Source organism: Trachemys scripta, chromosome 7 (genome assembly GCF_013100865.1).
Source record: "Trachemys scripta elegans isolate TJP31775 chromosome 7, CAS_Tse_1.0, whole genome shotgun sequence".
NCBI lineage: Eukaryota > Metazoa > Chordata > Testudines > Emydidae > Trachemys > Trachemys scripta.
In genome coordinates, this window is record NC_048304.1 from 120,550,468 (window position 1) to 120,575,028 (window position 24,561).

The following is a 24,561-nucleotide window of genomic DNA, read 5'->3' on the forward strand; positions in this document are numbered from 1 at the left end:
TTCTATTCATTCCCTTTGGGGTACCTGACATTGGCCACTGTCAGAGGACAGGATACTGGGCTTGATGGACCTTTGGTCCAACCCAATATGGCCATTCTTATGTTCTTAATGACCAGTTTGAGGAGGATGGAAATTTGGGGTTAAGGTGTCACATTAACTTGGGTCCCAATCCTGCACTGAGAGCTGTGTGAATAGTGCCCAGGCGGGTGTATAGGATGATTGAAGCCAACGGGAGACCTCTCAGGGGCAGGGATCCACCTTCACAGCGCTCAGTGCAGGATAGGGAGTAAATGGCAACAAAATTAAAATCTGCCTTAGAGAGAGAAAGGATGCCAGAGACCACGAGTTAAGAAGGTGCCCAGAAACCACAGTAATGGAATAAAATAGAACAGATGAGACAACAGAAAAACAGATGTTCTTTCAATAATAATAAACAATGCTTAGTATTTCTAAAATATTATTAGTACTTTTTTATTGGTTGTGTATGCCTTCCAGCCAAGGATCTCAAAAGAGCTTTACAACCATTAAAGAATTTAATCTCCAAGGCTTAATTTACAAAAAATATGATTATAGATAGATAGATAGATAGATAGATAGATAGATAGATAGATATAGATATGATGAAAGCATTCATTAATATAACATAATAACAAAAACAAAGCGAGTTAAGGAGTACTAAAATTATGTCCATATTTTAAGAGAGTTCTAATAACGACTGCTTTGTCTTTACACAGAAGCTTGCATATGAGGATCTCAATGCATTTTACAAACTCTGAAGAATTAAGGCTACCAACATCCCGGTCAGAAAGAGATGTTATATCTCCTGTTTCTAGAGGGTCAAACTGAGGCAGAGAGAGTGATGGCCCAGATCCAAAAGGGATTTAGGCACCTAACTTCCCTGTGAGGATCTGGGCTGAAAGTGACTTGCCCAAACTCACAAAGCAAGAGGCTGAGACGAGAACTCAGGAGTCCTGGATTCCTTCCAGTTCCTTGCTCCAGCTTCTACTTTACAATGACATTGCCAAAGAGCCTCAGGGCCTCGTTCCTCAAGCATATAAGACCAGGTTTACACTAAATCATTAGGTGAACTCAGCTACATCACTCAGTGGTATGAAAAATCCACACCCCTGAGCGACATAGTTAAGCCAACCTTACCCCAGTGGACACGGTGCTAGGTTGCTGGAAAATTTTTTCTATCGACCTACCTAACGTCTCTCAGTTTAATGTAGCCATAGCCTATGTAACTCTTGTTAGGAGAGTAATTTCAAAGGGACCTACTCAGTAAAGCGAGTCGCATGCTTAAGTGTTTGCAGGGTTGGACCTTAAGAGACCAACACTTGAAGAAAGAAGGATGTTCTTGTGGTTAAGGCTCAACACACCTGAGTTTAATTCCCAGCTCTGCCACAGACTCCTTATGTGACCTGTGGCACGTCACTTCATTTCTCTTTCCTCAGTTCCCCATCTATAAAGGGAGGGTAACACCGCTTCCTTCCTTCCCAACCTTGGGGCTTGTCTTAACAAAGAATTAGTGCGAGGCAAGCTGGGGTGTAAAACTACCCTGCACCAGCCTGTCATGCACTACCCGGCCAGGTGGACCTTGCTGCCGCGTATCAAAGCTTCCGTGGTGTACTTTGATCCAACCTGCGTTGAGACAGGAGCAGAGCAATACCTACTGGGGAACTTTTAGCGCACGGCAACAGGGTCCATTCAGACAATGCACAAGGGGGCCCTGATCACAGGAGCCAACATTAGAACGATAAAGGAGGGTGTTTCACTCAGCTGACCGTATTAAAGCTACGATTTCAATCCTACAACAAAGGACAGACTCTCCCCATTGGAGGCTCTTACTGGATACGCACTTTTTTCCGAGCACTGCCTCACAAAGGAACGTTCCAAGGAGAGTAATGGGTGCAGCGAACGAGTGCACAGAGGGAGGACGACAACTCAATTTGGATCCCAGGTAATGCAACCTCCCTTCCGTGGTGGCTGCACAGCCACCGGCCATTCGGTAAATAGATTTCACTGGGCCAAAGGAAAAGATTAGAAATAAAAGACAGTGAAAGAAATGGTTCTATTATTCCTTCCCTGTGGCTCTAACTTACCCATTGCCTTGCTGTTATAAATACGTTCTCTTCAAGATCACAACAGCGCATGTCAGTTCACGGCACACACAGGTTTATCACAGTGTCAATATAATAAGAAAAAAGGGTCCAAAGAAACCTTCCATCCGCCAAATGGCTTTAGGACTCTGCAGAACTCAGCTCCCCACCAACTGCTCGGGAGGCAAATGTCAGAAAAACGAACAGATCATAAATGACTAACGGGCGCGCTGGCAATGGATGGCAGCAAACTGCGGGTTGGGTTAGCGAGCACAGAGCCCGCATTTGGAACCGCAGCCTTGGCCTCCTATCAACCAGCTACGACACTGGGGGCGGAGGGAGAGGAAATAAGGCAGCCCATGGAATTTGCATTGGGGACAGAGTGGGAGACCAAAGCCAAGATTCAGAAGCAAAAGTGTGATGTTATTGTTTATTATTTGTATGGCAGTCACACCGAGATGCTCCAGTCAGCGATCCGGAACCCCGCTGTGCTAGGGGCTGTACATGCACCAACAGAAAGACGGGGCCTGCTCCAAAGAGCTTATGATGTAAGAATGTAATGAGCAATAAAACTGAGGTCCAGCTCTCTGTCATTTAAGGTCTCCTGCCATTGCTGAAAGAGGAGAGTTGTTAGCCCTGGACAAATCCCAATTGGGTACCCATTTATTCTACCTCCTTAAATTTTTTTTCTGAAGTTTTCATCACATACAGTAACAGTATTCTGCCTCACTGATTACCCTAAACTGCTGTATTCAATGTTGCTGTGTGCTAGCTATTAAAAAACATACCTTATTCCGCCCGAGAGGCTGCGTTTCAGAGATGGGTTAAAAAAAATAGCCTACGGGCTTTTAGCCAGTGATAACTTTCTGGGCTTATGTCTTCCTAAATATAAATGAACATTTTGGGGTCTGATCAGATGCGGCTGTGGGACCCGACATTTACAGGGGCAGGAGAGAGGTTCTCTTTTCCTCTACTGCCCCAGTGCTGTGGGTTACTTTGCTAGAGGGGCTTAATATCACTCTCTCTCACACTGGAGTTCTGTTATAAGGATCACTTTGGGACAACCCTCATTTTGATCTTCGCAGTTGAATAATTTCTGCAGGTGAAATTTCCCAGGGTGCAGAGTGCTGTGCAAGGCCCATGTGCCACTTAAATCCTCAGGACAGAGCCAAGAGCAACACTATGCAACAACTTCAGACAAGAGCTGTGTCCAATTGAAACTGCAAGGAGGCAGTGGAATCCAGCCAGAACACTAGGATTATCACTCCCACTTTTAGTAGGGTGCAGTGGAATATTAAATGGCCCCGAGTAATCAGGACCTCGGGTTTATTCACTTTTTATCTGAACAATATCTATGGTTGGTTTGTTTTTTACTTTTTCATTTCTCCCTCTATCCAATCTCAGCTGAAGCCCAAGGGTCAGCACTGGTGGAAAGTTTTCCACCTCAGCTTTTTCAGTGGAAAACTGGGTTTTCAACTATGGGGAATCTCTCAGAACGGTCTGCTTTCCAGGGGAAATCGTATTTTGTTGAAAAAAGGAAAACTTGAAAACCCAAAGTATTTTGATTCAAAATGGCACCGGGGTGCCTTATGGGAGTTGTAGTTCAGGTACCCTAGGCTCCCACTCTCCCCTGTGTACTGGGTTTTCTGGACAGACTATCTCCCATAATGCACCACAATGAGGAACTCCTCTGATGCACCCCAAGAGGGGCGAAAGCCAAGAGCTGAATGATCGCTTCAGTGCCAATCAGTAAGGATGCCTATTAGGAGTTAAATTTCCACACAGCCGGGGGGATTCCCTAGCTACAACCCAAGCAATTTGTTGAAATGTTCCTTGCCGTCCATCCCTCCTTTTATGCCCATCCACATAACAATGGAGTTTGAATCCCTCCACTCCTTCCTTGTGCGTGTTCTCGCTTACACATAAATGCGTCTCAATACTCAGCCTTACGACAGTCTCTAACACTAGCTGTAGATCCGCACACAAGGAAAATCCCTGCAAGCTGCCAAAAATGCCTGGTTTAAAAAAAAATAGTCAAATTTTTACTTGGAAACAAATCATTGAATTCTAAACTCCACAACAATTCTGCCCCAGCACAGACCAATTCATCTTGCTCCTCCCCATTCATTTCTACTTTCCAACAACAATTGCCCCAGCCACAAACCCCCTGCACCCCAGCCCTTGATTCTGCCACACACATCCATGCACATAAAAGAGCGGCTGGCATAAAGTGATGGAACTCCACTGAAGTCATCAGAGCTATTCCAGTTTACTCCAGCTAAGGGTCTGGCCCTGTCTCTGGATCAGATGCAACAGCTGTAACACAACTAGCAATGCACAGGGAAAACACTGTATTCAAAAGAGCAAACAACTGCAACTCCTGTTCCCACCCTGCAGTAAGTATCAGCCTATAATAATGTGTAACTACAGCCCAGAATGCATCGCACACAAAAAAGATCAACAGAAAACTGGCATTCCTGCTGCCCATCAGAGAATACCTGCAGAGCACCCAGCAACCTTTTGCCATATCCCTACGGATGGATCCATGGAACAGAAAATCCAAGGAAGGCAATGTCTCTTTGGAGGAAAACCTTTGCTTTTTCACGGTGCTAGCCTGTTTTAGCTTTGAATCATATTCATCTGCAGCAAAGGCTTCTGTAAGATGATTCTCGAGTCTCTCGGAAAATTATCAGAGAGTCATAAGGCCCATTTCAACCTGTATGTAATTGATGCTGAGCCAGATGCCCCCTATTGTGGGCTCTCATGCAAATAACTGGGTGGGTGTAAGTACTGGAGTGAAGGATGCATCCTAGAATACGCTCTGCTAATTACAACCTCTTAACGGGGGTGGAAATCTCACAGCAACAGGCACTTTGGCTTCCCATCATGATTGGAAATAATAATTATATAAGAAAAACATAGCTACTGAGGACTTCACAGCTGTCCATGGGCCGCGCATCACGACCACCTGGAATTCCATGGGGACAAAAGGAACAGATCTCATTGCAAATGCACAGAACCCGACCACTTGAGCAAACGGAGAAATCGCTTGAGTTCCTACCAATGCAGGGACTATAATACAACAGTCAAGCCGTTCTGACTCCAGCCAGGAGAGGGCAGCGGTGCATGCAGACCAGCCAATTGTTGATATCATTTCTCAGCTTCAAAGCACGATGAAAACATGTATCAATCCATCCCCACGACTCCTCTCTAAGCAGGATAAGTAGCAGTATTCCCACTTCATCGGTGAGGCAAAGAGAGCCTCATTGCTCAAGGTGGGATTAGAATTCAGTACCTCCTGGCTTCCAGGCCTGTGCTCAGACCACAACCTCTATGCTCTAGTTTTATTTAACACGTGCTGCCTGCCCGTCGGCGACGCTACTAAGCAATCATAGGGTGTATTTTCCAAATACCCATTTCAGTTTCTAGAAAACTGTCCCCCCAAAACACTGCTCCCACTCCTTTGAAGTACGAGACATAGCAGCAAGCAGCACTGTGGTCTAGTAGACAGGGCAGGGGACTCATGGATTCTAACCTGATTGCCAGTGACTGAGTGTAGAGACTTGAGCAAGTCACTTAACCCCTCTGGTGCCTTCGATTACTGAGCTGTAAAACAAGACTGTCCTAAATTTACAGATTGGAAAACTGAGGCAGTGTCTACTGTACACTTACCTGAGTGCGGCCAAGATCACACACTCAGGTGAGTGTACAGTAGACAATGCTGTAAGGTGGCAGTGGATCCAGGGCCTTGGGAAAGTCACTTAACCTCTCTGTGCCTACGTTTAGGCATCTGTGAATACAATTGAGGTATACAATTGCAGAGGGCACCATTTAGAGATTAACAGCAACAGACAAAGGAATATAGAGTATCTTCCTCTACTTAGAAACACCCCGATACAGCAATCACTGGAGAGCAGCGAATGTGGAGTGTTTAAACAGTTACGGACCATTGAGCAAACACCAGTAAGTTAATTCCCCCACTCCTCCAGTCAATTAGGTACAGTAAGGATCACTATTCACCACTTTACCGATGAGGAAAACTGAGGAAGAGAAGCCAAGTCCCTAATTCACAGTGACACCAGGAATTATTTATCACATTCTGAGCCAAGGGCTACTAGCCATTTAGTTGCTACATTTTGAGTCAATGACAGAGCCAGGAATAGGACTCAAGTGTTTCTAAGATACATAACTGCTTGATCATTCTTCCTTCCACACCAGCTCCTGCTGGCACTATCTGTTGTTCATTTAGGTGTCTAAATACCTTTGAGGATCATAGCCTAACTCCCACTGAAATCAATGGGAGTCAGATGCCTTAATAGCTTTGAGGAATTGGGCCTTACTCACTTGTGACCTTGGGCAAGTCATTTCCCCTCTCTGTGCCTCAGTTTCCCTACCTGCAAAATGGAGATAACAATATTTACTTACCTTTGAGCTTTACAGATGAAAAATGCTACATGGCTGCAAAGCAGAGTTGGCTGAAATTATCTGAGAATTCGAAATTTCTATACGCTTTTTTTTTTTGGTAGTGAAAAATATTCGCAATTGTTCAACCAGTTCTAGAAGAAAATGTTATTCTTGGACAATGCAGGTCACAAAGCAGGTAAGAACTTGAGACAAAGCATTCTCAGTCAGGGATCTCCCTATGGTACGAACTTGCAAAGGACAAGAGGCGAATCCAGAGTCTGACTGTCTTTAGGAAATACTGCAAAACCTTCCTCTTCAGAAAGGCCTTTCCAACACAAGAATGATGCTCGCAACTTTGGCACTCCCCTCCACCCCAAAAAACCCAGTCAGCTGAAAGCCCCTGAAGTGAATCAACCTAAACAAAAGGAAATTAATAAATATATAAATAATTAAAAATTAAAACCAAAAATTCCTACCCCAAGCAGATGTTTTAGAAAAGGTTCAGAGAAGGGCAACTAAAATGATTAGGGGTTTGGAACAGGTCCCATAGGAGGAGAGATTAAAGAAGCTAGGACTTTTCAGCTTGGAAAAGAGGAGACTAAGGGGGGATATGATAGAGGTATATAAAATCATGAGTGATGTGAATAAAGTAAATAAGGAAAAGTTATTTACTTGGTCCCATAATATAAGAACTAGGGGCCACCAAATGAAATTAATGGGCAGCAAGTTTAAAACAAATAAAAGGAAGTTCTTCTTCACACAGCACACAGTCAACTTGTGGAACTTCTTGCCTGAGGAGGTTGTGAAGGCTCAGACTAGAACAGGGTTTAAAACAGAACTGGATAAAGTCATGGAGGTTAAGTCCATTAATGGCTATTAGCCAGGATGGGTAAGGAATGGTGTCCCTAGCCTCTGTTTGTCAGAGGGTGGAGATGGATGGCAGGAGAGAGATCACTTGATCAATAGCTGTTAGGTTCACTCCCTCTGGGGCACCTGGCATTGCCACTGTCGGAAGACAGGATACTGGGCTGGATGGACCTTTGGTCTGACCCAGTACGGCCGTTCTTATGTTCTTTACCCTGAAAGGAGAGAAGTGCCAAGGACCCCATGAAGTTCATTAGGCCCTTTGCAATTGGAAGTGGAAGGCACTGAGATGTTATGGTGATGGGTGGCAGGATAAAATCCTAGGATAGATAGATAGATTTTTAAGGGCAGGAAAGACCGTTGCACCATCTGGTCTGATCGCCTGGATAGCACAGGCCAGAGAGTTCCATCCAATTACTCCCGTACTGAGCCCCATAACTTGTGTTTGACTAATGAAATGTTTCCCCACTCCACCCCAAAAAGGCATCCAATCCTAATGGATGGATGGATAGATAGAAAGCATAATTCATTACTGCATGTAAAACTCTGGGAGGTTAAAAGGTGCCATGTAGTTGCAAAGTATTGATAATATTAATCATTATTATGGGAGATGGGGGCAGCCTGATATTAGGAGACCAGCACCTCCTAATGACCTGTCAACATAACAGCTCTAGACACTATGGAAGAATGCAACTGAATTCAATAACTTGCCATAATGCTCCCCAAAACTGGGGACAAGAGCTCTGCTTTAAAATAAAGGGGGGGGGTGTCAATCTTCTTGCCTTGTACTTTAATTAAGCCCAGGGATACGTTGCCGATTCAGGTAAATGATGTTTATACACCTGGCATTCAGCTGAGTGCATAATTCCTATTTAGCCATTGAACAAAAGTATTTTTAAGCTTCAAAGGAATCTGACAGGTAATTCCCACTCCAGTTCTACAGGGCAGCCGAGAAGTGATTATCCTTCTCCCTAGTAAATCAATTAGGAATGGATGTATGTAACAGGGTTCTCCTCCTCCAAGTAACTGTTAATCGTCTAAGCACTAATGAGCAGACAGCGTTAGCAGCAGTGTGCCAGCTAATCAATCGACAGAAAGTGTGAGCATCTCTGAGTCTGACCGACAACCTGGGAGGTTCAAACTCAGGGAGAAACTGATACACACTGTAAAAACATTTCACCTGGGAATGGAGAGAGAGTTCATGTTGCCCTCTTGTGACAGGTAAACAAAGAGGTTGTAAGATTTAAATCCAATGCACATGGGAAGTCACGGCCTATAGCTCAAATGGTTAAGGTTGTGTTTTCATATTGCAGTAGTGCCTAGTGGCTCCAGTCAGAGACAAGTTCGCCATTGTGCTAGGTATCGTATGAACATTTAACAACAACAGAAATGCTCCCTGCCCAGAAAAGTTTACAGTCTAAGTACGTGGGACTGCTTCCTGTAACGTGCATCCATCTCTCTCTCATCCTTAGACAACGCAAAGGGGAGGGTGGCTCACGGTGACGTGATCCTGGGAAATGACAAATCCAAGACAATCTAATGCAGCAACGGAGATGCTCAAAGCACTTCACAAATTCTGCACATAGAAATCACTTTGTCTTCCACTGACGTGGAGCCAATTTGGGGTTGACACAACGCAGCGTTTAACCGTGTGCAGCAACAATGCGCGACCATTTAGGACCGGCTGCAGTTGAAGCGGCAAGGAGTGAGTACACATATTGGACGGTGGGGTAGAACTACCAGGGGTGGCCAACCCGTGGCTCCGGAGCCGCATGCGGCTCTTCAGAGGTTAGTATGCAGCAATTTGTATAGGTGCTGACTCCAAAGTGGAGCTACAGATGCCAACTTTCCAACGTGCTGTGGGGTGCTCACTGCTCAACCCCCTGCTCTGCCCCAGGTCCTGCCACCGCTCCACCCCTTCCCCCAAGGCCCCTGCTCCTTCCCTGAGCTTGCCATGCCCTTGCTCCTCCTCCTCCCCACCAGAGCCTCCTGCACACTGCAAAACAGCTGATTGTGGTGGACGGAGGCATGGGGAGGGAGGGAGGGGAAGGCGCCGATTGGTGGGGCTGCCGATGGGCGGGAGGCACTGGGGGCCGAAGGGGGGTAGCGGATGGGGGGCTGCTGACATATTACTGTGGCTCTTTGGTAATGTTCATTGGTAAATTCTGATTCCTTCTCAGGCTGGCCACTCCTGGACTAAGCTGTAAATCCAGAAGGGTTTCTGAAGTTGTTAGGAAACGGTGTATCCCAAGGCTGTGATTAGCTAAGGAGATAACTCTGATGATGTAAGACAGTAGATACTGCTTAATAGCAACCCCAGTATTAACAACTTTTGCTTACTAGCAACATTTTGCCGGCAAATGATCCTGTCCCATGGACTTTGATATAAATGGGATATGGATATTGGCAACAGGCATGCCAGGCTGCCTGTTAACTTTATTAGAAGACAGGTCCTACCTGTAATCAATTTGCTGGCTCCGAACCTGTGCAGCCAAGTACTTCTGTTGCACATCATGGCTTCCAAAACCGTTGACCATCTCTCGCTGACAAAGTTAGGGCTCTGGAGGGCCAGGCGCTAAGCAAACGTGAGTAGCTGAGAAGTTGGGTGTCTCAAGATCCGTTGTTTGGTGCATTAAGAATAGCGTTACCACTTCACAGGATCACGCAATCAGCACAACCCGAGACGACAAGCAGCAATGTGACGGCCAGGATGGCTTTTTATATACAAACACTATCGTCAATTTGTACGCTGCTGCACTCCGTGTCGCACAGGCGGAGCGTCCACTCTAAGGACATACTGCACAGCAGGCTAAGATCTACATTTGCTCTACTCGTTACAGTGCAACAATTATGGCAGGTTTTGATCGTGCCTTTTTTTCCATTTTATTTTTCAACATTGTATCAAGCAGAAATGGAATAAACAGTACCTCAGCTTCTACAATTATCGTTGCTTTGCACGAGTACATGTATGCATGAACCTGAAAACAAAGCCATCCGCTTCCTGGAAACTGCCAGATAATGGCACCATTTTGCTGGGAAACAAGTGGTTGCTAATCAGCAAAGTGTACTGTATCTGCAACCTGATATCTTGCTTCAGATCTTAGGTGGGTGAAGTTGCTCTGGAAACAGAATGAACCGGAATCAGCTCTCCAGCTTGCTTCATAGAGCATAGCTTTTAAGGCCAGAAGAGATCACTGTGATCCTCTAGTCTGAGCTGCTGTATGGCACAAGCCAGAGACCTTTATCCAGCACCAACAGACTGTCTCCATATCAATCCTGTGCATTAGATCTCACCAACCAGTTTTGAATCAACCCTATCTGATGCTTGTGTGCTTTCAATTACACTCAGTGGAATAAAGTCTCTTAATGAGGCCACAGAGGGTCCTGTGGCACCTTTAAGACTAACAGAAGTATTGGGAGCATAAGCTTTCGTGGGTAAGAACCTCACTTCTTCAGATGCAAGAAGTGAGGTTCTTACCCACGAAAGCTTATGCTCCCAATACTTCTGTTAGTCTTAAAGGTGCCACAGGACCCTCTGTTGCTTTTTACAGATTCAGACTAACACGGCTACCCCTCTGATACTTAATGAGGCCAGTTGTCATCTTTCTGACTTGCCTTTTGGACTCTCAAAAAACCACTCCTCCGAGGACAACAGCTGGGACCTTGTGGGGGCAAGCAGTGACAAAATCTGTACAGCAAAATGCAAACAACTTTGTCCCATTTCACTCAGAACATTGACCAGGTGAAGACAATTGTCACAAGAATTCAGCCTCTGCTTTGAAAAAAATAAAAAAGCTGCCCTCTACATATGGGTACGGGTAGTTCTGGCTGATTGCTATAGAAATGTGCCCGCCATAAAGATTGCAGACAGAGAAATAAACATCAGTCCTGAAACCTCTGTGGCCTGACTAGTGATGGAAAAACAATAGTAAATAATAATAGCAGCAAAATACAACTCTGGAAAGCTATCTAGAGAGACATGAGATAGGCAGTTTGAAAATGATCAAATGTAATCGTCTCCGAGCCTGCCTAATGTGCAGTACTGATTCAAGCATTTAGCTACAGCAATCTTGGCCTGACTTCCAGGGGCAGCTGAAAGTGCCAGGGCTCTGCTAGGTCCTTGAACCACCACAATGATGACTTCAAATCCAAAAGCACTCCGTTGTCACGCTCGGTCTGTGTTCTGTGAGTCAGCTGCAGCTCTAATTGCCTCATGTGGGAAGCCTGGGCAGAAGGCTTGAAAGCTGTGACATCATGTTCTCTCCCACAAGTTCCACTCAAAGCTTGGGTCCCGGCCCACAGCTCCACACACACGCATATCAGCCCTCTGACGTGACGTCACCAGCCACAGGGGTCAGTTACAGCTTTTCCTCCAACTCTTTTGCTAAATTAAGGAAATCCAGGTTGGATATTAGGAAACACTATTTCACTAGGAGGGTGGTGAAGCACTGGAATGGGTTACCTAGGGAGGTGGTGGAGTCTCCTTCCTTGGAGGTTTTTAAGGCCCGGCTTGACAAAGCCCTGGCTGGGATGATTTAGTTGGGGATTGGTCCTGCTTTGAGCAGGGGGTTGGACTAGATGACCTCCTGAGGTCCCTTCCAACCCTGATATTCTATGATTCTATGAAACATAAAAGGAAGCAGCATCGAATGCAAGGAAGGGATGTCTTTTACCTGGTGTTTCCAATACTAAGTGGCTGATAATAAGGCAAGGAAAGGTGGATTAGTTGAAATCAGCAGAGGCAAGCGTCTCAAACATTTGTGTGAATTCAGCTTATTTGCAGGTAGAACAGTCAGCAACAAGTCAATTTACCTCCCTCATTTCTCTAACAACAAACTAGACACGTTCTGCCTGAGATGAAGGGCTTGATTCTGATCTGTATTACCGCTGTGTAAATCAAGAGTAATTCCACTGAACTTCACGGGGTTACACCAGTGTCAATTAGGCCAGATTCACGTCCTTGAGTGCCTCATGATTTACTGCTGGAGTTTGCTTCAGGATCAGAATTCATGGTAATTTTGTTTCTATGGCTACCAGATCAATGGCTCTCCCTTACCTTCCTCTTGTTCGTAGGACTGACATAAAGGTAGCTCAGCACAGTCTTCAGGCCCACTTTGTCATTTAGCTTTTCATAGGTAGTGCCATAGTCCGTTGACCTGCAGGGAAGAAGAGACAAAAAGAAAATAGATGGTTATTCAAACGTTGGGGAGGAAAATTAGCATATGAACAGATGCCTGAGGCTGCACATTCTTGTTCCCAAACCTGAGGTTTCATTCCAGGGAGAGGATGGAAAGGGGAGGAGAAAGACCTTGAGCCCTTTGGGACAGAGACTGTGTCTACATCTTCTGTTCCCCATTCTGCACTGAGAATCACACGGGCAAACCCCTGTGCCCAGGCAGAGCCCCACTGATTCCAGGTGCACCCAGGTGGTTTTCAATGGAGGATCAGGGCTGTTTGTAGGTACCTAACAATGATCCCCTGATCCCATGCAGCGCCCCAGGCACTCCTGTATGCCATGTATTTAAAACAAATAGAACAGATGAGTCCACAACAAAAACCTTGAACACCTTTCCCCCCTCCCACCCAAGAGATCGGGATCAAAGTCCATATCTACATCGTAGCAACTGAGTTCATGTCTAAATCAAATGTATCCATACTGCCATCTCTAAAACTCTGTCGCCCCCGTGCGGATATGTGCCAGGGGTTTTAGTTTTCTGCGTTAGGTAGAGAGATTCAGGCAGATCCCACAAGAGACAGCAGATGATCTGGGGGCGTCACTGCCCATTCGTGACTGGCAAAAAGCACTGCTTCCGTCACAAAGGGGTTTCTGCAGCTTTCTCCTCCTCCTCTCTGGGGGCATTTAGAATCCGTTCCCCTTGTTTGTTGCTTCTCTGTGTTTTCACCCCTCCCCCCCCCACAAAAAACTAATGTCCATGTAGTCTGCTATCCTGTCTCCAACAGTGGCCAATGCCAGATGCTTCAGCGGAGGATGTAAAATCCTCACTATGCACCTAACTGTGCAAAATTAATGGCCTGGGAAGAAATTGCCTCCTGACCCTTTATGGTGATCACTGCTCAGTCTATGCCCTGAAGCATGAGGATTGGTGGCCTTGGGATGTTCTCCTGTCCCTTTCCTCCCCCCTTTTTCCCTTCATCCTCCTCCTTATATATTTGAATAGAAAATATTTAGGAATGCAATGCACTTGCTAGATGTACGCTGCCTCTGATACCAGCTGTAGCACAGGTGTTCGTTATCATGATTTCAGTGTCACTGGTTCTGGTTTTGAAGTGTCAGGGGGTGCTGTGATCAGTACTCTGATCCCTACGCATCTGCTGCAGGAATGGGCCATGCACCTCTCCCAATGCCAAAGTGAATAGCATTGCTCCCCTAAAGAGTATGATAGAGCTGCTATAGATTCCCTGCCAATTGACTGTAGAGTCTGATTGATTCCACAGTCTGTCCTCAGCCTGCCTTTTTTACTGCGTCAGTGTGAATAATGCACCCCAGCATCACACTGAAAGAGTCCAACGTTGGTGTTATCCACTGCAAAGTAACAAAACAAGATGTCTGGGGCCAGGCTCCAGAGCAAATCAATGGTGGAATCCATAAGGTGGGAAGCCCAGTTATTGTTACCAATGGGGCTAGGACATCTCATCATGCCTTTGTTCCCAATTTTTGTAGTTGGTCCCATCTTAAAATGAGCATCCAGAGGTGCTTTTACTGTATACATGTCACAAGGGATAGCTGAGCTAATGACCAAAGAGTCAAAATGGGATACATTCCACTGACTTCATTAATGCGTTGCCTTTAAAGGGCCACATGGCCACTGATTTTGTTTACTCCAATTGTAGAAACAGGAGGTGGAGGAGATGGTGAATCTAGTGGCTCCAGCACAAGCTACTGAGAGTCAGGATTCTTGGGTTCTCAACTCCTGTGACTCAGTTTACTGATCTGCAAATTGACTATAGCCACAACTAATAGCAATAATACTTAAATATTAGCAATAGCTACTTAAATATTATTGCAAACGACAAAGAATTATTCCCCAAATCCCCACCCCGGCCCCACCTCCTCCCCTGAGTGTGCCACATTCCCCCTCCCTCCCAGCCACCCGAAGCAGCCGCCTCCTCCCTGGGCTCCAACTTTCCCGGCTCTCCAGCGCGTGCGCCCCCGGCCAGGCGCTTCCCCTGCACAGCCGGGGGAGGGGGACGGGAAGTTGCTTCGGGCTCCGGGCCTGCCCCTGAGCTGGGCATCCCAGCCCCAACGCGCTCCCACCTGCGAGGCTGCATCCCAGCCGCGGGCTCCCTCTCTGGCCGGGCTACAGAGACGTGCTGCAGCAGCTCAGGCCGGGTGGCTGTGGGAGGCGCTGCCGCGCACCGAGAAACTTTCCTCTGCGCTGGGACCCCCCCTGGGCAGCGGCTCAGCGGGGGAGGGGGAGGCAGGCCCAGCTGCACAGACCACTGGCGGGGGGGCTCCTTGCACGGCCGGGGCGGAGTGGGGAGACTGAAGCTCTGCCAGGGCTTCGGGGGATGCTCGGAGGAGGGAGAAGTAACCGCGGGTCCCCCCCTACCCGCAGCTGGTTGCAGCGAGGTCACCGCTCCTAGCCGTGGGGTTGCAGCCGCACTGTGGGAGGAGGGGGGGTTGCAATCCGCAGGCTGCAGCGAGCTGACACCCCAAGAGGAGAGAGAGGCAGTGGGTAAGGTTATCGTACGTCCATATTTTCCAGACATTTTTATATATTTAAAAAGTCCTCCCAGACGGCGATTAACTACTAAAATGCTAGACATGTCCGGGAAAATACGGACATTTGGTAACCCTACATTCACCCTTGTATACACCATGCCCTATGCCATCTGTATGGCCGAAACAAATTACATTGAAGGAAGAATATCGACTGGTTTCTAGGGACAACGATTGCATCGATCCAGTCCAAGGGAGACATATGAGCCCTCTATTCAAATCAATCAACTTTCCTTGAAGCTACAATGGCACTGAAACCTGTTTACTCCCCCTGGAAAAAGCAGATTTATAAGGTAAGTCACTTATTTGGAGCTTGTGGATTCTCCTGTAACCCATATGGTAGTCAAAATGCAGGAGAGAAAATTACCTGCTTGATTCAACTGCCCTGACAAGCTATTAAGCATTTAAACCATGATGCACCTGCTCCCAAACTGTATTAGAGCAGGGCTTGTGGACCTAATATGGAGTGAGAAAGTTCCCTCTGGCAAGCCCAGTCGTAACTCAATGTAACGAGCACCTAAGGAAATCAATCCAATTCCCACATTTATATGAGCGTGGGCTTCCTCACAAACCCTACAGACAAATGGGCCTGAGCCAGCACCTTCTAATATTGCAATAACAAGCACTCATCCTGGGGAAATGAAACGGAGGTGGCAAGAGAGAGCGGGAGAGCGAGGGAGAGAATATTGGAGCAGACAACGACCCACCTGGGACAGCCAGGAAGGAGCCTATCTTCAGAAAGGACAAAGTTACGCCAGCTGACTCTTGTCAGCAGAGCTGTCCCATCAGCCCAGTCTGCCACCCTGCCCCGCCCATGCTCTGGCAGGGAGAGAAAAGGAAAATGGAGGGGTTTTGTTTGTTTGCATCTTGAACCATTCGGCTGAGGAAACAGGCAATAAAATATGGATCAGCCCCTTGGGGATGGAATTCCTGCAAACACTGCGACTTGTTTAGCTGGGAGTGTGCGTGTATCTGAGTCTCCCTGTAAGCAGAGGTCTCTCTCCCGCGGGGTGAGTCACAGTGCGCGTGTGCATTTTCTGTCTCCCCTTCGCTTACTGTCCCCTCTGAATGTGCCTCTGTCTCTGTCGGAGATGAAAGAATGTCTGGGGACGTGGTGAAATGTGCGGCGATCCCTGCAGAGCTGGACACCGACACTCAGGGATAGCCCCAGTTCACCCATCAGTGGCCCTGCAATCCCTGTAGCTACACCACCATGGCCCCCTAAGCACGGAGAGGAGCAATGCAAACCCTGCTGTCTCTTGTCTGTACACAGGGATCAGCAATGGTTTGCACCCATTGCTGGTCTTCAGTGGCTGAATCGGGGTTATACCAGAGCGTAGGCCAGGCCTTAATTTCAGAGAGCATGAGGGATGGAAACGTTGCTCCAGACTTACAAGTCATAGAAACCCTCTGTGAGAGTCACCAGCTTCCCACCCAGCTGGGGAGGCTGAGACGCGGAGGCCTGCATGTAACTGGCACGCATACCTGTGCATTTAAGATGAAGAGTAAACGCACAGAACCTGGCGTGTTAGACAGCTGACCCACTGCCCCATTTCACAATGCTGTTGTGCTCCCACCACCTCTTGTATGTCCCTCCTGCTCTCTCTCACAGCTTATTTCCACAGCGGCTGTGGGCTATTGGCACTCTACTTGTCCTACCCTGGTGATATTTCCCCCTGCACTTGGGATCTGAGAGGTGCACATTCCTTATGCTGCTCCACTGCTCAGAGGTGAATTTCACCCTCCACAATTCGGATATTGCACAGTTACCAGTGCTCAAGCCCTCTGGGCCACTGTTACTGCAGGGGAGAGAATTTGTTCCAAGTCCCAGTCAATGCTCTGTAACTTGGCAGTCAACAGGACCCCGGCCACTTTGGGTTGCCGAGTGCAATGGTTCACTCCGCTTTGTCCTTGATGCCCCTTGGTTTGTTCCTCTGATGTTCCAATGTGTCCAGTGATGTGCTGCTGAGCCTCCCTGTGCAGGTGACACACAAATTGGGGGAGTGGTAAATAATCAAGAGAACATGTTACTGATTCAGGCCAGTCTGGACCATTAGGGAAACTGGGCACAAACAAACCCTTTTAATACAGCTAATTGTAAACGTATATATCTAGGAACAAAGAGTGCAGGCCATACTTATGGGATGGAGGACTCTATCCTGGGAAGCAGTGATTTGGGGCTGTGGTGGATAATCAGCTGAACATGAGCTCCCAATGTGGCCAAAAGAGTTACTGCCATCCTAGGATGAACAAACAGGGGAATCTCAAGTACGAAAAGAGAGGTTATTTTACCTCTGTATTTGGCACTCGTCTGACCGCTGCTGGAATCCTGTGTCCAGTTCTGATGCCCACAATTCAAGAAGGATGTTGATAAATTGGAGAGGGGTCAGAGAAGAACCACAAGAATGATTAAAGCATTAGAAAACATGCCTTGCTGTCATAGATTCAAAGAGCTCAATCTAGTTACCTTAACAAAAAGAAGGCACAGTCTACCCGTATCTCCAAGGGGAACAAATATTTAATAACGGGCTCCTCAATCTAGTAGAAAAAGATAAAACACGATCCAATGGTTGGAAGTTGAAGCTAGACAATTTCAGACTGGAAATAAGGTGTAAACTTTTAACAGCGAGAGTAATTAACTATTGGAACAGTTTACCTAGGGCTGTGGTGGATTCTCCATCACTGACAATTTTAAAATCAAGATTGGGTGGTTTTCTAAAAGCTCTGCTCTAGGAATTATCTTAGGGAAGTTCTATGGCCTGTGATATGCAGGAGGTCAGACTAGATGATCCCAATGGTCCCTTCTGGCCTTGGAACCTATGAATCCCCTGCACCCACGGGGGCCTGGGAGTTCTTTTCCCCACTTCAAAATATCAAGGATGCCACATGTTGCCTCTCCTCCTTCTGTTGGATGACTTCTTGGATGACCCAGTCATGTGTAATGGGAGCTTTTTCAGCTCTTAGCTGCAGCAGGTACATGGAGCCAACTCCCTAGCAGGGAGAGCTTTCCCGCAAAGCATTTTAGCGAAATAGGCGTTATCCAAAAAAAGTCAGCGAGTCTAACTGTCTGAATAAAACCAATTTCCCTCTCGATTCATCCAGTCTCACTTCCTTGGTATCTCGGATATCACAATTCTACCAGATCTCATAATACTTTCCAGGGTGGGCAAGACCTGAATTTCTAATGTCAAAAAACAAATAGGTCACCTTTAAGTCTTTTGGGGAGCTCTTATTTGTCCTCAATTCCATTGATTTAACTTTTTCCACTTTAATGTGCATGGTCTCCAAACAAAACCCTGCAAAAGTTCCTTCTAAGGAACCGGCTCATGATACCAAAGCAATTTTTTTCCCTTAATGACAGCTTCAATCACCAAAGGTTTGCAAGACTTAAAGATGACCTCTGCTGATAAGCTTCAATTTATAAAGCACAGCGGAGATGGGCAAGGCAAAACTGGCTGTCATTGTGTATTAGTCATTATGATTTATAGTTCAAACTGAAGAAGATATGAGCCGTCTGGGAGCACTGGGTTTTTGTTTTGTTCTGGGGTTTGTTTGTTTTTGACAGCAAAGGTATCCTCTGTGCTCCTTCAGTCTGAATCTTTGCAAGGAGACTAGATGGCTCATGGGATTGGCAATAGGATACAGAGCCTTCTACCACTAGGCTAATGATTAAAGCCCTACCACAAACTAGCAGTGACCAAAATTTGTTCTGTTTGATGGTTCTTCGGGGTCGGTTGTGACAACTGGGCCGACAAATGTACCCGAACTGCAAACTCAACTGTAAAAAATATGTAAAAGTTCAAAAAAATGGCATAATAACCTATAACAACAAATGTTGATGGGAAAAGGTACAAAAGGGAGGTGGAATAACTCTAAATTAGTCTAAACAAAAAGGCCAAATATATGATTCAAGGACTCTGTTGAAATTATACTTTGTTAAAAAACAGAATATGTGGAGCTGGAATTTAATGAGCCAAGATTGGTATGTCAGATATTAAGTCTAATTGATGGACAATTATTCAACCCATGTCTCCCTCTTTGGGTCCTGAAAGAATGAGATTTTGTGGGGAAATGAAAGAACAAAGAAGAAGAACAGACAGAGGCTACTGGAGTGCGCTTCACCATCATGGCTGCCAGCCCCGCTCTTTGCTGGGACCCCGACCTGCATTATCCCGATGCTGAGAGGTGCCCTGATCAGAATGGGGCAGAGAGAGAAACCCAGATAACCTCACCACCACCATCCCTCACCACCTCTACCTGCTCCAGCTGGGTCCCAAACTCCATCTGGAATGACAGTTATTACTGTCTTTGGTACCATCTAAGAGACTATCAAACAACTGGGCTTTTCCTAATAAGACTGGACTTTAAGACTGGACAATGTTCCCTCTCATTTTTTACATCCACGTGCGGAATGAATTTTGTTATGTGCACCAATATGGAGGTGCTGTGTGGTGGGGGTGGAGCCAAGGGATTCGGTGTGTGGGAGGTGGCTCAGGGTTGGGGCAGAGGATTAGGGCGTGGGGGGGTGAGGGCTCTGGCAGGGGTGTGGGCTCCGGGGTGGGGACGGGGATGAGTGTTTTGGGGTGTGGGGGGGGGCTCAGGGTTGGGGAAGAGGGTTGGGGTGCAGGAGGGGGTGAGGGCTCTGGCTCAGGGTGCAGGCTCTGGGGTGGGGCTGGGGATGAGGAGTTTGGGGTGTGGGAGGGGGCTCAGGGCTGGGGAAGAGGGTTGGGGTGCAGAGAGGTGAGGACTCTGGCTGTGGCGTGGGGCTGGGGATGAGGGGCTTGGGGTGCAGGCTGCCCGGGGTTGTGGCAGAGAGAGAGAGAGAGAGAGAGAGAGAGAAAACGGACTCCCTCCAGCCCTCTCTCACCGCAGCAGCCCGGGGCTGGGGGAGAGGCGCTTCTCCCCGCCGCAGCCCTGCATGCCACCTACCTCTCCCCTCTCCAGTCCAGGCCCCTGCAGCTGCGTGCCTGCGTGGCCCTTGATAGCCTGCTGTGCGGCCATTCAGCTTAGAGGGAACTTAGGACTTTAACAGCAGCAACGACATCTCCAGCCCATCATAACTAACTTATTCTCTTCTCCAAAAGGCCAGTTATCATCTTTGATACCCTCTAAGAGGCTGTCAAACAACGGGGGGGAGGGGGTGGTCCCTTCTCAAAACTCTCTCTAGCTAAAGGGAAAGGGGATGAAGGAGGTTGTTAAAATGGAAGCCTTACTTAATATTTTACATTTCAAATGCTTTAACTATTTTCCTTCTTTTCTGTATCTTTAATAGAAGGTTAAAGGGATTTTTAATGGTGTGTCTGCCCTGGTGCTAAGCAGTCTGACGTCTCTGCATACCAAGCCCCAAACCCTGTTAAACATTGGTTAATGCTAGACAGTGACAGTGGTATGTTAACACCTTTAGCCCATTTATTTCCCCTAAATTAATACAACAGGTCTCTGTGGTCACAATTCTGTTCCCTTTAGACAGCTGTCCACATCACAGCGGGCACTAATTGGCAACCTTCGTTTGATCAACTTGGCAAGGAGTCTGACCCTGAGAAGCGATCTCTACAGGCCAGGGTTGAGCAGTGTCGCTTGTACCAGCCCGTCTCTACTTGCCCTCTGGGAAAATAGGGGACCCTCTGGATAAATCCGGTGATTTGATTATTCAGAAGGTCCCTCAGCAATGGGCAGCCTGAATGGCTTTGGACCCACCCTCTGTAAGTAGCACAGAAGCTGCGCTCAGCTATGTCCCAGAAAAGGAACTGCCACATTTCCCTCGTCCCATCTGAAGCGGAGATGGGCATGAACTGAAACTCCAGCTCTAAACGCATCCGATCTTGAGGAAAGTTTGAATCCAGACCTGGGTCTAAGCTAGGAAGCTTCAGCCTGGCTCCATAGTAAGTGTGGTTTAACTTTTACAGAAGCTGTTGCTGATGCTTAAGAGCAAACCGTGACCACCTGGAGTCTGTGTATATCCTGCCAGAAGAATATCTCCAGGCTTTCATTCATCTGCAGTAAGCCAACATCTGGAAAATGACCCAAGCCGGAGGCAGCGAAGAATACAGGTGACGCTCCAGCTCTTCCTAAGAGTGCGATGCTGTTCACTGGTTGTGACCAAAGCAGGAGCTAGTGGAGACGTTTCTCTCCATTACACTCAGGTTTATCTTTGTGCCACCTACGGTCTACAGAACAGAGATAGCGATGTCAGAGAGGTCCATAGGAACGGAGTGGTGCCAGCTTTCCAAGTGATCTTTTTGGTAGAATTTTGCATGAAGGTATTTTTCTGATGTCACGGTTTTGCTCTATGTGCTACTTTGAGAAAATAAAGTCATGACAGTAAATACATACCCTTCCCATCCAAGGTTATCAATCCACTCTACAAACATAAATTAATTAAGCCTCATACCACCCCTGAGAGGTAGGTGATGGTATACACCCATTTTACACATGGGGAAACTGAGGCACGGAAAGATTAAGGGCTGGATTTAAAAAGATATTTAGGAGCCTAAGGTGAAAGATGGGTGCCTTGTGAGGTTTTGAAAAATGCCTAGGTATGTAACTCCCATTGATCTCAATGCAGGTTAAGCATCTTTCTTCATCTTTAGGTGTGTAAATGCCTTTAAAAATCTGGCTCTAAGTGACTTACCCAAGGTTGCACTGTGGTAAAGCGAGGCAGAGAAACTCAGGTCCCCTGACTCCCAGTGCTGAGTGTTAACACAAGATCGTCCTTCCTTGGAATTTACTGATGCTCTAACGTCGGTAAATATGTTACACTTAAAATTAGTCTCCATGCCAAGCAATGTGCTGGAAGTGTGCTTGAATGCAAGAGATAAAAATGATCCCAATGCATTATTGTAGCATCTAGAGGCCACAACTGAGATCAGGACTCCATTGTGCTAGGCGCTGTATGCACAGATGGTAAGAGACGGTCCTTACCCTCAAAGCGTTTAGGTGTAATCAAAGGCAGACAGAAGCAAAGTGATTCTCCTAGTGTCACACAACCGGTTAGTGACAGAATTTGGATTAGAGCTAAGGTCTCCAGACTCTCAATCCATCGCCATATCCACTAGGCCACACTGCCTCTCAGTACAGCGTACACATGAGATAGCCTGGGTTCTAAGCTCCTTTGACCATCCACCCCTACGAAAGACTTCACCAGGAGGCACATGAAGTAACCAAGGTCAGGGAACGGGGGGAGGGAAATCAGGAAAAACACCTCCAGCCAAGATGGCTACTAAAGAGAGAGCAACTTATTTTCCCTGCATTGTTCAGTAAAGAGCGAGAGGACCCGCCAGGTTATAAAACTGAATTGATCTGACAATGCTGAGAGTGTAAAACAAACCGGAAGGAAAGCTGGAGGTGGGGGATGGAAGGTAGAGTGCACAGAGGTTCATGGCAAACACCATGGAAATGGCTCGGTGCGCAAGCAGCAGGAGTAATTAAAAGAAGGAGACAATGGGGCCTTGAAGAGACGGCAAAGGAAATTTATTACTGGGGAGGGAGGCACCACAAAGGGATGAAATAAATTTGTCACCTTGATATGTTCACAGAGAAGAGGATAGAGAGCAGATGCTGAGGAGAGAGAGAAATTCCCCCAAGAGTGAAGGGGGACAGAAGAGGAGGAAATATGGGAAGAAAATCTGAGGCTCACATTCCAACACAGGCGAGTAGGAAACTAGAGCATTTCGGACAAGAACAGGGGCAGTGCTATCTTCCCTCACTCTTCTCCTCCCAATGGACAATCAGAGCAGTACGAGCAACACGGTGCCCAATGTTAGGGCACAAGAGATTTGGCTTTGGCTTCTCTGCTGAGCCTGCCAGCGAGCTGGGTAGCACCATTTGGCCCCATTAGGCTGTTCAATTAGGAGCTGGACTGAGACCTTATCCTCACTGGGCATTTGCCCCACGACAGCCATTGGTGACCAGCTGCAAATCCCTAGTGTGGCCAAGCAAGGCTGCCCATGCAGTGGAGCTTACACCCTGCCTGAATCCTCTGCATGCTGCAGCTGTACTCTCTCACAGCAGTCTGCTCTGACTACACTAGGGCTTTGAGCCTGTGCAGCCCCATGGATAAGAACATAAGAAGGGCCAGACTGGGTCAGACCAATGGTCCATCTAGCCCAGTATCCTGTCTACCGACAGTGGCCAGTGCCAGATGTTTCAGAGGGAATGAACAGAACAGGGAACCATGAAATGATCTATCCCTAGATGGCTATAATCAGTGCAAATTCTCACTCAGACAACACCGGAGATATCCGCTCATTTCCCACTGGCCACAGAAACACTGCTAGATGGTAATGACTGTCATTCTCTTTAGACCGGTGGCATGGGGCATTTGAACCAAAACCCTAGAGCTAGGAAGTTCCAGATCCTATTGCTATTATGGTAGGATCCTCTCCTCCTTTTTTTCTGGCCACTATTGTTATTACTTAGATATGAACTATGAACGACGACAGTTCGTCATTACTCACTCCCTGTCTATTTGGTTTTAAAGGGTTGATATGTTTATGCTCCTTGCAATTCGGATGGGTTTTAATTTTTGAGGGCGTGTGTCTACGCATCCTTGGCAGACAGCGTTAGTGACTTGATTCCAAACACACTATTGATTTCAGCACATAGGTGACCTGATGGCACACTCGGGATATTTGTTCTAGAGGATGCTTTATAATCGAATAACCCTGAAGGATAAAAGGAAATTTTCATGACAACCCTCTATTAATCAATCAGATATTAATTAGGTTATTAATTAGAAACAGTGTCCCTCCAAGGGCTTTTCCCCCCTCTTTTTATTACTATTTTTGAAAATGCTAATAATAAATGGAGATATCCCATCTCCTAGAACTGGAAGGGACCTTGAAAGGTCATCAAATCAAGTCAAGTCCAGTCCCCTGCCTTCACTAGCAGGACCAAGTACTGATTTTGCCCCAGATTCCCCAGTGGCCCCCTCAAGGATTGGGCTCACAATCCTGGGTTTAGCAAGTCAATGCTCAAATCACTGAGAAATCCCTCCCCTCCAATGAGTCCCTTAGCCAATTTACCATTTACATCTGAAATATTTTGGTGTGAGAGAATTGCTTTAAATGTGGTCATGGAAGGAGAATCTTTTGTAGCACTAATGAAAGGCCATCAGATAAACGGTATCTAAATCCAAACTCCCTTAAAATGGGGCTGAGAAAGGAGTGATAAGGGCATAGCAGTAGGCACCATCTCAGGCATTCTGGAGGTTCAGAACTGAGAAATAGCCAGACAAGGAAGTTTAGTGCTGGTGAAACATGCTACAATCACCACCCTGGAAGGTAGAGACCTCCATTTATCCCCAGGACAGGTAGAACCCAAGCAACAGCAGTGCAAGATGCCCTGGCAATGTGCTACGGACCTGAAGAGATCACCAGCTGGAGAAGATAGTTCATTCAAACCTTGGCTTCCCGGCTGAGGCTGCTAGTGGGTGTCAATTAGTGTCCATGGCAG

The 24,561-nt window shown here is 46.8% G+C and overlaps 1 protein-coding gene across 1 annotated transcript in view; it reads right to left on the reverse strand.

Moving 5' to 3' along the window:
- SORCS3 (sortilin related VPS10 domain containing receptor 3) overlaps positions 1-24,561 on the reverse strand; it is a 461,180-nt gene that overhangs the window by 223,636 nt on the left and 212,983 nt on the right. The window contains exon 3 of the mRNA XM_034776996.1: positions 12,424-12,523. Within this exon, the coding sequence (XP_034632887.1) occupies positions 12,424-12,523 (100 nt within the window). The remainder of the gene's footprint in view (positions 1-12,423; positions 12,524-24,561) is intronic.